Source organism: Mytilus edulis, chromosome 9 (genome assembly GCF_963676685.1).
Source record: "Mytilus edulis chromosome 9, xbMytEdul2.2, whole genome shotgun sequence".
Lineage (NCBI taxonomy): Eukaryota > Metazoa > Mollusca > Bivalvia > Mytilida > Mytilidae > Mytilus > Mytilus edulis.
In genome coordinates this window covers 31,384,717-31,401,537 of record NC_092352.1, presented here as the reverse complement: position 1 = coordinate 31,401,537, position 16,821 = coordinate 31,384,717, and the positions used below count along the sequence as shown (strand labels likewise).

Genomic DNA, 16,821 nt, shown 5'->3' with positions numbered 1-16,821 from the left:
GCCTTTGTGCATTAAATAAATTAATATTTTTTTTCTTTTAAATGGAATGTATTCACAATTAAAGGATAATAGTAATGGGACATTATTTTTTAGAATCAACTTTCAGAAATTAGTGAATTTGGTATCATGGTATCATGAAATTAAATTATGATTTATCTTTAATTATTTTGTGCATATTATCTGCCACTTCGTTACTAAAGTAATTGTTCTTTATGAAACATTCATTATACGATAAACAAGAAATCTTGCAAGAAACATTTTTCGTAGTTTTATATAAAAGAGACAGCGAACATACCAATGTAATGAGAACAAACTCTATAAAAGGAATATTGACAATCAATTCTCGGGTACGTCGAACGGATACGCGTTGTCTCTTAATAAGCAGGTCGGCGTTTGGAATTTTCGCCGATCTGCATTTCTTTTGCGCCGATTTGTACAGGTAGACTACAGGCAGCATTCGCTATTAACAATGTTTGGATACATGCAAAAAGAATTTATATTTATTCAATAATATTAATGATTGTACTACACAGTTGTGATCATTTCACAGTCTGAACCTTCAATTTCCTCATCTGTACTGGCTTCGATTTTTGGTTTTCTTTTACGCACTTTCTCAGTCGACTTTTGTGGACTACGTTTTGTCAGTTTGATCTTGTCGAGAGGTTCCTGGAATAAAACAAGATTGTGTTTCTTGAAGAAAACCAAACGAAAATCAATCCTCAAAAATAAGAGAAGTTCAACAGACATTTACCACCGAACGTGACTTATTCCCGATTGTGACTGTTTTGCTGAGTGTGAATTCGCATTACTATAAGACGTTTTACGGTACTTATCTATCCCAAATTCATGTATTTAGTTTTATGTTATATTTGTAATTCTCATCGGATTTTGTCAAATTTGTTGACGTCCTTTCTATAAAATTGGGGTTCGTGTTGTTTATTCTTTAGTTTTCTATGTTGTGTCGTGTGTACTATTGTTTTTCTGTTTGTCTTTTTTATTTTTAGCCATGGCGTTGTCAGTTTGTTTTAGATTTATGAGTTTGACTGTCCCTTTGGTATCTTTCGTCCCTCTTTTTCTATTATATAATATAGTTAATTGCTATTAATAAGTATTGCAATGTGCATTGTGTTTAAATGTAATATCAGTATTTAGTTCAATTATAATTTTAAATCAATCCTAATTCTATCTTATTTTTGAGATATAGTTTTTTCATATGTGACGTCATTTTTGTGCTGTTTCAGAAGTTCAAATGTGACGTAATTTTTGTGCCTTTTCACCACTTCGTATGTGACGTCATTTTTATGACTTTTTGCGTTGAGGCCTGGACTAAGTCGGGCGTGTCTATTTTCTGTGTTGGTCTTTGTATTATATATCCGGGTTTTCTTCTCAGTAATTAGTTAATACTTCAGTTTTATCATGTATATCTTTTATATTCATTTGATAAAATTCACTGTTTGCAATAGCATAAATTGTTCTAAATAATAAGGATGGTCTTATACCAAGCAGAAAACCCTAATCGTATTTGGCACAACCCTTTTCAACTTCTGATCCTCAGTGCTGTACAATTTTGTACTTTTTTTTACTTTTGAAATTTTATATCGGGGCGTCACTGGTAAGTCTTGTGTAGACGAGGCGCGTTTTTGGCGTATTGAATTTTAAACCTGATGCCTTTTGTTATCTATTATTCATGTGTTTCTTTGTCTAATACGTTCTCCTATTTATTTGTATTGTAGTCCTGTAATAGTATGTTGTCATTTTAATGTTATATTTAACATTGCCATTAAAGTGCGAGGTTTGGCATGCCACAAAACAAGGTTCAACCCACCATTTTTTTCTTTAAAAATGTCCTTTACCAAGTCAGGAAAATGTCAATTGTTATACATATATCACAGTTCGTTTATGTGTGTTTAACATTTTAACGTTGTGTTTCCGTTGTGTCGTTTGTTTTCCTTTATATATGAGTGTGAATTCACATTACTATAAGACGTGTCACGGTGCTTTTTTATCCCAAATTTCATGTATTTGATTTTGATGTTATATTTGTTATTCTCATCGGATTTTGTCTACTGCTTGGTCTGTTTCTGTGTGTGTTACATTTTAATGTTGTGTCGTTGTTCTCCTCTTATATTTAATGCGTTTCCCTCAGTTTTAGTTTGTTACCCTAATTTTGTCCATAAATTTCCGAGTTTTGAACGGCGGTATACTACTGTTGCCTTATCTACGCTATGTTAAATTAATACTGTCAAATTTTCTTCACATAAACTGTAAATAGCTCCTAATCACAAACTTCTTGCTCTATGTTTTAGGCAATTTCTCTAAATAATAAACAGTGAACCGATTAAACATTGTATATCAACACTATGATATACTGATATGAAAAATGATTTCATAAAATTATATGCATTTACATAGAATTTGATTATATGATTTTAAAGTGCCAAGATTGTTAAACAGTAATTTCTTAACAAATAATATAGATAGAATTTTGATTATTTCTGTTAACTGACTGTGATAGTTCAAGTATAATACTTATTGGTCGATATTTTGGATCATTTTTATTTTAAAATTTAACTCATTCAACTGCATTTATGTAACTATTAAAAAAAACAGATGTATGAAGAATTTAAACAATCAATTAAAATTTGGATAAAATATCTATGAATCTATAGATTCCATATGACATCGCAGTAAGAATAGCATACTATGTACCTTTTCAATCACATTAAAAGATGTTCCTGATCCCATTGATCTATCATCTGTATCCGGACCTTGTACCAACAACGTCTTTGTTTTCTTCGTTGATTTTAATATGAGGCTTATCTAGTTTAAAAACGGTTATAGTTTGAAAAAAGATAAGAAAGAAATAAAAAACTGAAATGCATGACTGCAATATCGTTGTATTTTTTTTTTTATCCCATTCTGAATATACCTGTTTAATTGATCATGTGTTCTTACATAGCACTACTCATTCTAGATGGAAATACATTGCAAATTACTACACTTTCTTAAAAATGTATTTGAACTTGAGCGTGTGAAACCAATGCAGTTTAAAGAAATCATCTTTATACCTAATTGTTGTTTTGATCAAAATAAATCAATAGTTCTGGCTGAGTTCGGTGAACATTTATGTACTTACATTTGATTTATGTATTTAGGCTTTTTGATTTTGATAAAGGACTTTCCGTTTATAATTTTCCTTGGAGTTCAGTATTCATACTAATTTCCTTTTGTCCCACTTAAACGATTAGAGAAATATTTAGGTCAAAGATGTATAAACACCTCAACACAAGATAAGATGAGTCGAGCCCATGTACTTTGTATGGAATTTGATACAAATGATATTGTATGCGAAGAAACTATACAAGCACTCACCTCTTCGTGCAGAAACAGATAAAATACTATGAAAAATGAACCCTGAAAGTATAATAAGTAATATACCTCAGAATAATTGAAATAAAAACAAACATGTATTCTTATATAATGTATTAATATATTTACAATTCAAATTGTCCGTGAAAAAGTGGCGATTGCTACATATGGATAAAATCAACCTTGTACAAAAACATGTATTGTGCACTTAAATTAAATCCTGTTGATTGAATAATAACTCTTGCAATGTGTTATGTATGGGTTTTTTTTTTAATACCAAAAAAGTAATTTTGGGATATAAACCAAGATGTAGCACACAACAGCAACAAAAAATACAGCTGTATATTCTGATTTGTAAGTTGATTTTTTTTAAAGATTAAAGATATTGTATTAAATAAATTTCCAGTATTAATTACCGACCTGAAGACAATTCATCAAGGCATACAAATACTTTAAAATGGCATCATGCATCTTGAGTGAAATAAATGCAAAGGACCATACGACAGTAACTAATATCAATTGTGTCCAGAGTCCTCTCATGTGAATTCTACAAAATAAAAGAATAGGGTAGAACAATATTTATTTTTTGTTTTATATCCTCAATGCTCTTCAACTTCGTACTGTATTTGGTCCTTTTAACCTTTTTTGATTCGAGCGTCACTGATAAGTCTTTTGTAGACTAAACGAGAGTCTCGCGTAAATACAAAATGTATTCCTATCTATGAATTTATTTTTAATAAAAGAGAAACCTTCAGGACAGGATTCATACGTTGTAGTCCTGTATCTAAAATTAAAAATGATAATTACTTAATTTGCATTTTTCGTTTAGAATTATATAGTAAGCTGGGGGTATTTCATAACAAAATGAACAACAGAACAACTCCGTCGGCTTTTTGTCTTAAAATTGAGTTCATTATAAATTTTAAATTCAAAATCAGAAACCCCAAATTATAGAAATAAAAAGAAGTTATCTCTGTCGTAACTTGTGTAATCACTCAACATTTGCTTTTTCACTACGTGCAATGTACAAACCTCTAGAATGTTTAATGATATTGGCATTATACATGTACATGGGTCTCTAAGATACATTAGTCCTCTGTGTCGTGTATTATCACAAGACTTTTAATCATTTTAAGATTAAATTCAAATGCATTTTATCAAAGGTCATTCGTGTACATATCGTAAAACTATTTACATAAGGCCACACAAATTTGATTCCTTGTTCGACGGACCCGCCCGCACCTATTTTTTTCAAAACAGATTTTTTTTTTATTCCCGCTTCCCGCATCCGGAAATGTAATCATGTCCATTTCCCGCACCGGTTTTTTTTGTTGTTGTAAATATTATAAAAAGATATCAACATTTGTTTTTAAAATCACAGTCTAACCTGTATATAACGATTTTAAACATAAAAGCACCCCACCACACTTTGTAAATATCTGTGAGAACATTTGTTTCAGCATGAAACCTATTTATCCAAAGCGGGAGTGCTCTGATATAAATTTATAACAGCGGAAATACCTGTAAAAAACAAAATTGGTTACTTTCCCCCTTACTTATATTCCCTATAAAAAAAATGTTCGTTGTTAGAATAAAGTACAAAGAACTTCTGAAGGATTTGCCTTCAACTGCAATTATATTGTATGCTGGCGAAACAAAACTATCCATAGCCGCTGCATGTTTATGCACCTGTCCTGATTGAGTGAGGGGCCTGTCGTTCAGCAGTTATCGTTTGTTGATGTTGTTCATTGGTATTTTCCAGTTTGGATATACATCTGTACATGATATATAAATTAGATCGTTGGTTTTCCTGTTCGAATTGTGTACGCTAATAATTTTGTGGTCCTTTATAGCCTGCTGTTTGGTCTGTATCAAAGCCCTGTATAAAAGGCCGTACACCTGTGTTTATTATTATCAGGTTGAGAACAACTCAGACAAGGGGTCATTTTACTGATGTAGAAAAGAAAATAGAAATACCAAGTATTTGTATAGTTCTTCTATACAAAACCTTTGAAAACTTAGAATTTTGTACTCAAAAAGAGGAGAGTTACATCATATTTTAAACAACTTTTTCTAAAAGAGGGGTCCACTTATTTTGAATAATATTATACTGTTGAAGTAAATGTGTTAACATGGTTAAAGTCCAGGAATATTACAAAATTCTTGGACATGTTTTGACCATTTAATACCAGATAGATATATAGTTCTTTGAGAAAATATGAGCCCTTTTGTACAAACAAATATACTATATCTTATATTAATCCCTCATAAAACATGTAAAGGGATATTTATGACATTAAGGGTTTGTACCCAAACTGATTATGACTTGGATGGATAATTGTCTCATTGTCAGTCACACATACATAGACCAGATTTAATTATTTCTTGGTGAACAGGGAAAAAATACTTCAGAAATTAAAGAAATGTCAAAGTACAAGTGATAAATCAAGCTTTAATATTCTCAAAACCTACTATTTTATGTTTACAAAAAAAAATAATAATCGTTCGCCTTTACTTTTCAAGCTTCGCCTCAAAAATTTGCAAATTAAATTTTTTTTTATTAAAATTTTCAAATCGCTCGCTCGCCCCAAATTTTGGAGTCCAAACATCCGTAGAACAAGAAATTAAATTGGTGTGGCCTAACCCAAACAATAACATACTGCATTCAAATAAGGAACATGTTTCGAATGTTGGAAATCCTTTTTCCTCAATTTAATTGATCAATGATGTGTTATTATTCTGAGAAGTTTCTATTCTCTTTCCGCATCATATGAACGTTTCATGTATCAGTATTAGTGCACACTACATTTCTTAAAGCAATACTATTCATAAACTTTCATGAACAATATGAAAAATGAACAAAACCATGCGAGTCATGCGACAATAAGACAACAACCTGAATAATGACAAAATACCTTTTCAACTAATAAAACTCATTTAATATTTTAGACAATTCATTTCACTATAGTAGTCCTCAAAGAATACGTACATTAATTAAAAAATATAGTTGAGCTAAGGTCGGCAACATGAAAATGTAACTTGCAGCTTTTTGTGACTAACTCGATTCTTAATTGTGACTGTAGTCTTAGTTGATCCGAAAACAAATTCAGGTAGTATCTGGAGATGTGAAATGTGGCTGTTTATATCCTGAGGTTTAAGAATTGATTTTGATACCAAAGTAGACTAATCATTCAACCCGACTTAAATACAAACGCTCACACAGGTTTAAAAAGAATCAACAACACACTGTCTACAATTACTCTAGAGAGCGTAATACAAGATGTAGACACCGACCAATCAAACTCTTGTCAAACGGTTGCAAGACACGATGGAAACCTGTAGTCCATATAATCTCTGCAGTCTAGTTACAAATAGCTGAATACATATTTTCAAGAACGATAAAGAAAAACTGCCTTTATCAGACAGAAGGTTCTTCTCAGCAGTGGCTTCAACAACAAAAAACGAAATTGTAGAACACGATATGAACAAATGAAAAAAATAATAATAATAATACATGTCTGCAAAACATATCTTATAACCAGACTTCAGTAGTGGCATCAGTTGTAATTAGAGGAATAGACTGTTGCTGAAAAAAACTAATAAAACAGTAGCTTAACATTGTACTTACGTAATGATTTTGTTGGTTTTTTCACTTTTTGTGTAAGAATTTTCATTCTGTTCTTTTGCTGTGAATATCATGACCATTATATTTACCTTAAAATATGCAATTCCAATATTTAAGAATCGCCATAAAAAACAGAACTTACTGTTTAACACTCACAGACTGAATGATATAATATCAAATGAAATAGCACCCGTATTTTCGAGTAAGCAAGATAAAGTTAAATTGAGCTTCAAGTGTCGTTTTCTTTCCACCTAGAAGACCATGGTTTAATATGACGTAGTAATTATAACCTACAGTGTATAAATAAGGCAACTACAAGGACTGTTATTTTAGAGAAAACATTAAAAAGCCATGATCTTTGACATATTGATAGCACTAGATAAGGATAGATGTACTGTTTAATTGTTCATGTGAATGGTCGGCTGGTAACTAATTCTACAACAGTAGTAAACTCACCGCAATGATTCCGACAGCTGGTCCACAGAAAAGCCACAGGTTATCCCAGTCAACCCAGCACCTACGTAAAATAAGAAGATACTTTCATATAAGTCAATATACACCAATGCAACACCGTTCTATGATTAATAGATTGATAGTTTGAAGTATCAAATGGAATAATGTGTTTCAAGTGCAACATGTAATATCATTAGTAGCCCATGAACGACGCTTTAGAATGAATAAATTATATAGTGAACAACTAAAACTCCACATTATCTTTTATTAAGAAAGATAATTTCAACGACGAACAACAGGACCAATTACGAAGTAATAGCGGACAAGTTAGATCCCGTAAACATATATGTGCAACTCAAATCTAAAAGTTGTACTTTATAAAAGCTCTACATGAAACAATCTTTCGAAAAATTTGCCACGTTTTTTCCATTGTTGTATATGAAATCATTCATATTTTTCCATGTTTTGTTTTGTTTTAATACTCTTTTATTTTAAAGATATTTGGAATGCTATCGAAACGCCTTATTTGTTTAATTCTTATTATAGTTATCTTGTCAAAATAAATGTCTTGTCTCAGAACAAATCGTGTAACTAGACTGTCATATTGCACTCTTATTGTGCTTGTTAAAAACCGCAGGACACGAGTATCACCAAAACGATTTTGACATATGTAATTAACAATACAGAACACTTTATCTGTATGAAAAACGTATTTGACATCAAATTTGCAGTTCATCTTATAGTTCAATGTAATAAACGAAACGTCCATCATATTTAATTTCCTGGCAATGGTGAAGTAAATCGTGTGTCGCATTGTGACATGCTATGAGTGACCTGATGTCTGGTCCTGATAAACGATATTTTCTTCTAAAGATACATTCGATGAAATTATAAAGACAGCAAAAGGAAAGACTTGACTAATCCTTAAAAGTTGTTCATAAAAATCACTTTTAAAAGAGGCGGAAAGATATTAAGGAGGATTAAAAAAAGTCGATTAAAAAAACGGGTAAATTCGAAAAATTATCATTATTGAGTTACATGAACCCTACCGAAACGGGGGTTAAACTATGAACATTTCCTGCTCCATCTGTGATACCAGTCGTTTTAATTCTTTTAACTTTTAACGATAATGAATCAAACCTAGTGATTTGGTAAAACATAAAAAAACGGATTAGTAAATGTATCTGGCCTGATCCGAAGATATCTTAACCATTTATCATGGAAATTTTTTAAACATAAAGGTTGACCAATGGAAAAAGTTTGAAATGAAGACGCGATTTTCAATGATAATGTATACTAAAAGTTTAGACTATTGTAAGCAGAAACAAAAATCTTAAAAACTAAAAGCACGCACCCTTTGAAAACAAAGCCCGAGACAAGGACAGAAGTTTCTAGTACACTTTATCAACCTGTATGCTAATGAATGCAGGTAAAATTCGTTAGGAAGTTGTGGTCGGTGATAGTCCGTAACCGGAAAGGATAGGACGACGAAATTGTGGCTACGACATATCGACCATATCTGTGAAAGGGTAATTTCATAACGGTGACAAAAATAATGACGGTGTCCCTTAATGTCGGAGGGATGACTTTTATCATTTGGAAATATAGGTTTGATAGCTTCATTGTAAGTAATAAGCATCTACCAAGCAAACATGTTATGAAAATTCAGCCCTCGAATATCGTGTCAAGTGGGGAGTAAATAGTTATCAACCAATCCGAATTGCCAATTACTTAATGTAAAGTCATCAAAGATACCAGGCTTATTGTTCTTTTAGATGAGTAATTTTGTTAATTGAATCTCAATTGTCAGTTGCCAGACTTATACCCCACTATGTCAGCCGCGATGAGTGTATTTTTAAATACACTGGGTCGATGTCAGTGTTTACATATTTTTAAATTGTTCCAAAGACTAAGGAATATTTTCCCAGTTAAAGATATTCACCTTAGCTGTATTTTCGATCCCTTTCAGAATTTTTCGTCCTTAATTTCCTTTCAATTTTATATTTTAGTTTGGAATTTAATCTATTTTTATTCGAGCGTTACTGAATAGTCTTTTGTTGACAAAACGTGTGTCTGGCATTCAAAATTCAAAGTTATAAGCTTGCAGTCTTAAATTGATTTATTTATATTCATCAGTAGCTCTCAAATCAAAACAGCTAGTTGGACAATTCAAGGTTAATGAAAATTATGTCATTGGCGCTCATAATTCATCTCTTTATTTGTCAATGTTTTCATGAAAAGGGAAAACTGTTGGTTTTTATTATTTGTACATTCTAAATTGAACTGAAGATGCAGTTTATAATTTTATACTTAGAAAATTACCCTACTTATTTCCGCACGGAATTACTGCTAAATAGCCATTGATAGATTCCGTCGGTGACTAATTTGGCCAGTGTGGAATCGACCCAGTGGTTGTTAAACGTTATCAAAGATACCAGGCGTATCATTTCTTAAACAAGTTATAAAACCAAGTTTAATCTACCATTTCTACATAAGGAAATGCTGTATCAAAATAGGAATATGTCAATTGTTTTCTATTCGTTTAAGGTGGATCCCTACAGATATTCGTTTTATATTTTCCTTGCAGTTCATTTTTTTTAATTTTTTTTTTATGCTCGAAGTGATAGATTCTATCAACATAGTCATCAATCTCTAAATTAGTCAGCGAAATGATATTAACTTGATAGCGGAACATAATGGTGGCTTCTGAAGGATTTAAAGATATATGAACTAATTGCAACAGCACGTTTGCTTTCTTCGGAAAATGTACTTCAATATATAAAGAACAAAGTGAGGCAATATTCATTTGAATATTCCTAGGCAACAGACATAAAAATAAACGTGAAATAAAACTAAGAATAAATAGTACTATATATGGCAAGGCAAACAGAAAGCACGAAGATAAGTAAAAAAAACTTTTAACTTTAAATACCATGAACTCTCATGATAAAGGGTCACCTAAATTGTACATGCAACTCCATCTAGCAGTTTGTGATTGCCGTGTGACGTCACTAACCACAACCGATGGAAACACATAAAAAGAGAAAATTATCTAAAGTTATTGACATAATAATAAATTAATACAATGTGACTGGTTCATGTAACTGAATTTATTTATGACAAATTTCGGCTTAGTTAGATCAGCTTTTATTTTAGTTTTCACTATTATCATGAAAAACTATGTAAGGTCCTTATTTTTAATATCACCAGTAAAAACAAAACACTAAAACACCATTTGACACTTACATGTCCTTAGCATAGTATCCATCACCTTGGGAACCTATAAAGGCACCAACTAAAATTCCAGGAATAACTGAAATATAATTATACAAAAAGTGATGTCAGTGGTTTTTTTTTATCTTTCTATAACTCCAATTATACTATATGTTAACAGATTTGTCACTATTATATAAATGAAAGTAGCATAGCTTTTATAAATCAGAAGCAAACATGAAAACAGTATACTGAAGATAGTTTAATAAATCTGCAATTTACAAACAAACATGAACTATTGAAATTATTCGACACAAAAACTAACGATAAAAGAAAGATAACTCTAAGTATACGGCAGGTACTAACCCCATCCTAGGAAATAGTATCTAACCTGTCCACCAGATTCATTCAGCTCGCCGTGGGAATGTGCTGAGTATGTTATTACTATATACAAATTAAATGCTTCATTCATCAACCAGGAATAGGTCGACAAAAAGAAATAATGAAGTAAAACTGAGCTGATTTGGCAAACTATCTGTAAAATAGACGATAATCAAGTATAATAATAAAACAAACTGTGGTAGATGGTTCTCTATTTATATTATTCACTTGATTATCCCTGTTTGGGGGTTTCTTGTTGATCAGTTTTTATTTTTCTAAGTAGTCAGCGGTGGGCTGTTGTTTATGGTAACGTCATTTTCCTTTTATATTTGGTGTCGGGGTGGTTTTTTTTACTATTGTCTTTTCTCTTATCCCTTTGGCTCTCATCCCTCATTTTCTAATTCGTCTTTATCTTTTAAAAAGTATCATTTCCTTTCTCGTCCGTTAGTTTATGTTTGATGATTTTTTCGTGGACAGGGAATAATGCCTCAACTTCTACATAATACAGACATAAATAAATTATTATTTTCAGGACTTGTTCTACTTCCAGAATGAGATGGTAGAAATAAGAATTGTACATATAAATAGTTTCCAAGATAGAAAATAAAGAAAATTAACATATATGAAAATTGTTTACTTTATAGTCATAAAGATCTATTCCACACATAAATAGCTGACTGAATATTATTGACACGGACAGATTTTTATGAAGAGATGCTGTGCATGATGTAGTTCTGAAAAAAATAACATCGGTATATAACATATATTTTTTGCATCATGATTATATATTAGTATATTTGATTATTAATGTTTTGAATATTCAATTCATATCTAAATTTCATGTCTACCTTTGTATAAATTCTATTCAAACTGCAAGATAACAATAGACTGTTCTCAAAACAGTACGATTAAAAATATTTATGCGTTATATTACCAAAGTGATATAAATTTTTATCTGTCATTATAATTGTCTTAACTTTCAATGAAATATGAAAGAAATAAATTTAACGTCAAAAATATTTGTAAATATATAAACATACTTATAATAAAGATGAACAACAAGTGTGGCTAGGCACATGAGAGCTGATGCTAAACATCCAAGGTATGATGCAACATTCATTAAAATTGGTCTTCTATAACCTTTATCCCACTGGAATAGAAATCAAAATCTTTTTAAAAATTGCATCAGACAAATATTCAAAATATTTATATTAGTAGAATCTTATTAGAACAATGTCTATTTTATTTTACACAACAATCAACAAACAATTGCATATAAGTGTATGTTTACTTGCCTTTGAATCAAAGTAATTTACTGGAAAAAGCAACCGATCGAGATGAAAGAAAGTAGCAATATACAGATTAACATATAGTATTCAACACCAGATTGTGTCAAGCTTGACATTGTTAAATTCTAGAAATGGTGCGAAGAAAATAATGACTCACATGAAATGATTTCCTAGATACGCCTAAGAAAGAGATTGACTGTGTTATATTTTAAGCACTGTCCACGTCCACTTATAAGGTTGGGGTTCCTATCGCAAATAATGTAATTATATATAACTATGTTCGTTCTTAAATATAAAAAGCACAGGTTCCCAAGATAACGTATAGAAACTATGTTATACGTACATTGACATTATACATATCTGTTGTTGCAGCAAACACTCCAGGACGTCGGCAATGGCAAACTACAGACTTTACATCGAAGTGTTCAACTTTACAGTCATCTGACAACCAAGTCCATATGTATTTTCTGTTTAAAAATGATTGATAGCCTTTATGTAAGATGGTTAAAATGGAATATAGCTTTCCACTCACCTTGTCTCGACGTCAGAATTGTCCAAGAAAGGAAGAAAAGAGCGGATAAAAAGAGATGTTGAATTTACATGTGAGACAAAGACTTTATGAATGCCGGTTATCTTAAATTTTACTTTCAGGACGAGGGGATAAAACAGTACAATACTTTGTTTATTAAGCAACTAAAAAGTCTTATTTCTATCTTATGCGATATATCAAGCAAAGTATACATTAATACAATGCCTTTCGCTTTTTTTTTTCTTAAAATACATCAAGTTTTATCATATCTATAATAACAAATATAAGTATTTTTTGACATTAGTATTTTAAAATCTTATTCTGCATTATCCCGTTGAATTATCATTATTTTCTAGGGGTTTTACTTACTGTGTGCCATTATTTCCTTCATGTCTGACTCTCACACACTCCGGATTGGAAATATTAAATGACTGAAACATGCAAAAAAGAGAACAAATAGTCATACAAAAATAAAGAAAAGGGGGTGATCAGAAACCAAAGGTTGAAATACATGGCAACACCATGGTCAAAAGAATTAAATGCTTAAGTATGACACGAATGAAACGACTATAGCCTAATCGCGGGAAATTTTGTCTGCCATTTGTTGTTTGTTTTTTTAACTTGCAGAGAGCGTCGGGTATAGTCTGAATTCCGACCAGACATGGCATCGTATTTAAACATCCTGCGCCTCAAAATTCACGCCCGATTAAGTGATTCGTATAGCGTAGAAGTTAAATGGAGACAATGCTATTAAACGGAGTAAAGGCAATTAAAATGAAATCAGTTATAATATATTTGTGTAGTAATGTATATTAAGAACAAAAGATTTGCAGAATTGGTTGCCTGCAGTATCTGATGTACTTTATTATTACCCTCTTATCTTTGGTGGATTTTTACTTTTTCTAAGGCATAATAGATTTACACTTGTATACTTACATTTAGAATAGGAAAGTTTAAAATGATAGGCGTTGACAGGTTGTTTACGAATGGCATACCACCATTAGCATGTATGTATACTGCTATGACTGGAGTATTGACATTGTCTTCTTTATTTTTGCTGTAAATAAATACATAATCATTATTTTGAATACTGTTGAGTACAAGGTATACTTTTTACATTCCTTTTATAATTGATGTGTTTCCCTCGGTTTAAGTTTGTAACCCAGATTTGTCTTATCTCAATCGATTTATGAATTTTGAACAGAGGTACACTATGGTTGCCTTTACATTGTATAATAAACCAGGTTCATCCACATCCACATCTCATCTTATATTTCCTGATATAGCACGGCTAGACTAAATGTCTTTGAATAATCACCAGGTACGCTAGTAATAAAAGACTCAGGAAGCAAAAGTATATGAAACATTTTTTCATGCATTTTACCTTCTACATGAACGGAACGCTAAATCTGCTTATTCAAACGCTTTTCCTTTTTCAGAAATTGTACATGTAATGATGGTCATGAATTTATTTTTTCGTCATTATCAGTTGTTATTTAATTCATTTTTAGTGCTTTTGTAATATAAATACAACTGGAATTTTTCTATTATGAAATTTTATATTACCTTTTATATTCATGTGTTGGAAGATATCTGGCTAAATGTCGATAACGGAAGCTTGATGTCTCTAGGAAGACTATACCTAAAATTTAAAGTTATGTGAAATTGAGAATGGAAATGGGGATATTTCAAAGAAACAACCATCCGAATAAAGAGCAGACAACAGCCGAATGCCACCAATGGGTCTTCAACGCAGCGAGAAAATCCTGCACCCGGAGGAGGTCCTTAAATGGCCCCTTAAAAAAATTGTGTACAGTTCAGTGAAAATTGACGTCACAGTAAACTCAAAAATATATTATTGAACTAAAATTAAAAACACATACAAGACTAACAAAGGCCAGAATTGTCCAATCTAATTCAATCAAAGGATTGAATATATCAAACACACACTCTCCTTTATACACACATGTAATAAGAGTTATTTTTCTATTAATTCGAGTGTAATCACCTGAAAATCTATACACATATATATAGATTCTACCACTGCGTCGAGTGTGATACGATATTTATCCACTCGAGACAGTTTAAAGTTCAAATTTAAAAGGCAAGGCTCGAAGAATTAGAGAAATATTATTACCAGCGTGAATAAGAGAGTTACAAATTGTAAACAATGTTCTCTAGATGAAGACCATTTGATTTCTTTAACTTGAGTGTGTTTGTGTATTTCGCCAGTTGAGTTGTTGTCTCATAGACGCATACGACTAATCGCCCTTTTTTAACTACTTTAACAGTTCTAAGAAAAAAAAGCCACAGTTATGCATATTTCCATATGATAACATGAAAGAAGAATGTTTACTGTATTTAAATTTTGAATGCAGAAATAATCATAACTTGTCGTTGTTTTTTAAATGATACTTCTTATATGCACAGTTTTAAAATCATAATTGATACTTTTTCTAGACGGATAGAAAGGAGCCGTGAGTTTCTATCAAATATAAAACAACACTGTATCAATTTAATTGTTTGTCAACTGAAGATTAGAAACACGTCTTTCAGTGCCAAATCACAACTTACCTGGTACAGCAGAAATATTTTCCGTGTCTACCACACTCTGAAGTAACTCGATACTTCCATATTTGCTGGACATTCCATCATTAATATCCTTGCCATCTGGGAAAGCAAATCCGTGAAATTGATTGATTCCTTGCATTGTAACCTTGAACTCTGAAAAAAAGGACAAAAGATACCAGAGGGACAGTCATAGCTCGTAAAAAAAATTAATGTCAAAATGTTTAGGGTTTTTTCTCAATCATGTGTTCCTTCTGTTAAATGTAATAATAAAAGTGGTGAACTTCAAATTTTGTTCTCTGTAATTTACATTGTCAAATTTCCGTTGTAGAGTTATATAGCTCCTCAAAAAGAAATACATCATTTACATTAAGGCAACTGAGAGGCGAAGGATTGCCTGCACTGCAGCCGTCCCGCTAGACCACACGACCACCTGGGCTTCAAAATTAAGCTTTCGGTGGCCGTGTGTTACCTTTCCTCGTCAGTTTTAATCTAGCGTCGTATTACAGTACATGATATATAAGGCATGGAGATGTTATTGTTACAGATCAGCTAAATTATCTATAAAAAGGATCCTACAAATTAATGTAAGATACAGTCACAGAAAATAATTATATTTATAAGTACGTCTGAGTCAGTGACAACTCTACAACAGATTTAGCCATCGGATCACCATCAATGATGGTGATACATGGCTGTGTGCATTATTTATATACAACTCGTCTAAACATCAACCCAACAATGTTAGATCTGTAAATTTGCTCTCGCAAATTTTTTGTTCTTCCCTCGCCGGGATTCGACCCATGCTACTGAGATATTGTGACACCAAATCGCCTGCACTGCAGCCGTCCTGCTAGACCACACGACCACCTGGGCTTCAAAATAAAGCTTTCGGTGGCCGTGTGTTACCTTTCCTCGTCAGTTTTAATCTTGCGTCGTACTACAGTACATGATATATAAGGCATGGAGATGTTATTGTTACAGATCAGCTAAATTATTTATAGTAAAGGATCCTACAAATTAATGTAAGATACAGTCACAGAATATATATATCCCGAAAACGTTACCTGCGATAACCTAATTTTGTTGCCAATGACTGTAAGTGATGGCAGCCACCTTTCAATTAAAAGTGACGTTAAATGGTAAAGGGCAATAAAATCAGTACAAATGGGAACAAATGCGAGATGTTTTATAGGAATCAACTGTGCATACATGTCGAGCATACCATATATTCTAATGTTAACAGAAAAAAAAACAAGAAAAAAAACACGAGAAAAACGAGAAACTTAATCGAATTTCAATGCAATTTTTATTTTATCATTATTATTTGTTCATCCAAATGTTCATAAACAAGAGGCTCTCAAGAGCCTGAATCGCTCACCTTAAGTTTTTTG

The 16,821-nt window shown here is 31.7% G+C and overlaps 1 protein-coding gene across 1 annotated transcript in view; it reads right to left on the bottom strand.

Annotated features, from left to right (window-relative positions):
• Positions 1 to 484: 484 nt before the first annotated feature.
• Positions 485 to 16,821, bottom strand: part of LOC139488096 (adhesion G protein-coupled receptor L2-like) — a 28,412-nt gene continuing 12,075 nt past the window's right edge. Inside the window, exons 12-26 of the mRNA XM_071273479.1 lie at positions 15,434 to 15,583; positions 14,426 to 14,501; positions 13,796 to 13,916; positions 13,229 to 13,290; positions 12,674 to 12,797; positions 12,082 to 12,191; positions 11,679 to 11,775; positions 11,027 to 11,195; positions 10,694 to 10,760; positions 7,451 to 7,511; positions 6,998 to 7,083; positions 3,790 to 3,916; positions 3,373 to 3,414; positions 2,710 to 2,820; positions 485 to 666 (exon numbers count right to left, since the gene is read on the bottom strand). Of these exons, the coding sequence (XP_071129580.1) occupies positions 526 to 666; positions 2,710 to 2,820; positions 3,373 to 3,414; positions 3,790 to 3,916; positions 6,998 to 7,083; positions 7,451 to 7,511; positions 10,694 to 10,760; positions 11,027 to 11,195; positions 11,679 to 11,775; positions 12,082 to 12,191; positions 12,674 to 12,797; positions 13,229 to 13,290; positions 13,796 to 13,916; positions 14,426 to 14,501; positions 15,434 to 15,583 (1,544 nt within the window). The 3' untranslated portion in view covers positions 485 to 525. The remainder of the gene's footprint in view (positions 667 to 2,709; positions 2,821 to 3,372; positions 3,415 to 3,789; positions 3,917 to 6,997; positions 7,084 to 7,450; positions 7,512 to 10,693; positions 10,761 to 11,026; positions 11,196 to 11,678; positions 11,776 to 12,081; positions 12,192 to 12,673; positions 12,798 to 13,228; positions 13,291 to 13,795; positions 13,917 to 14,425; positions 14,502 to 15,433; positions 15,584 to 16,821) is intronic.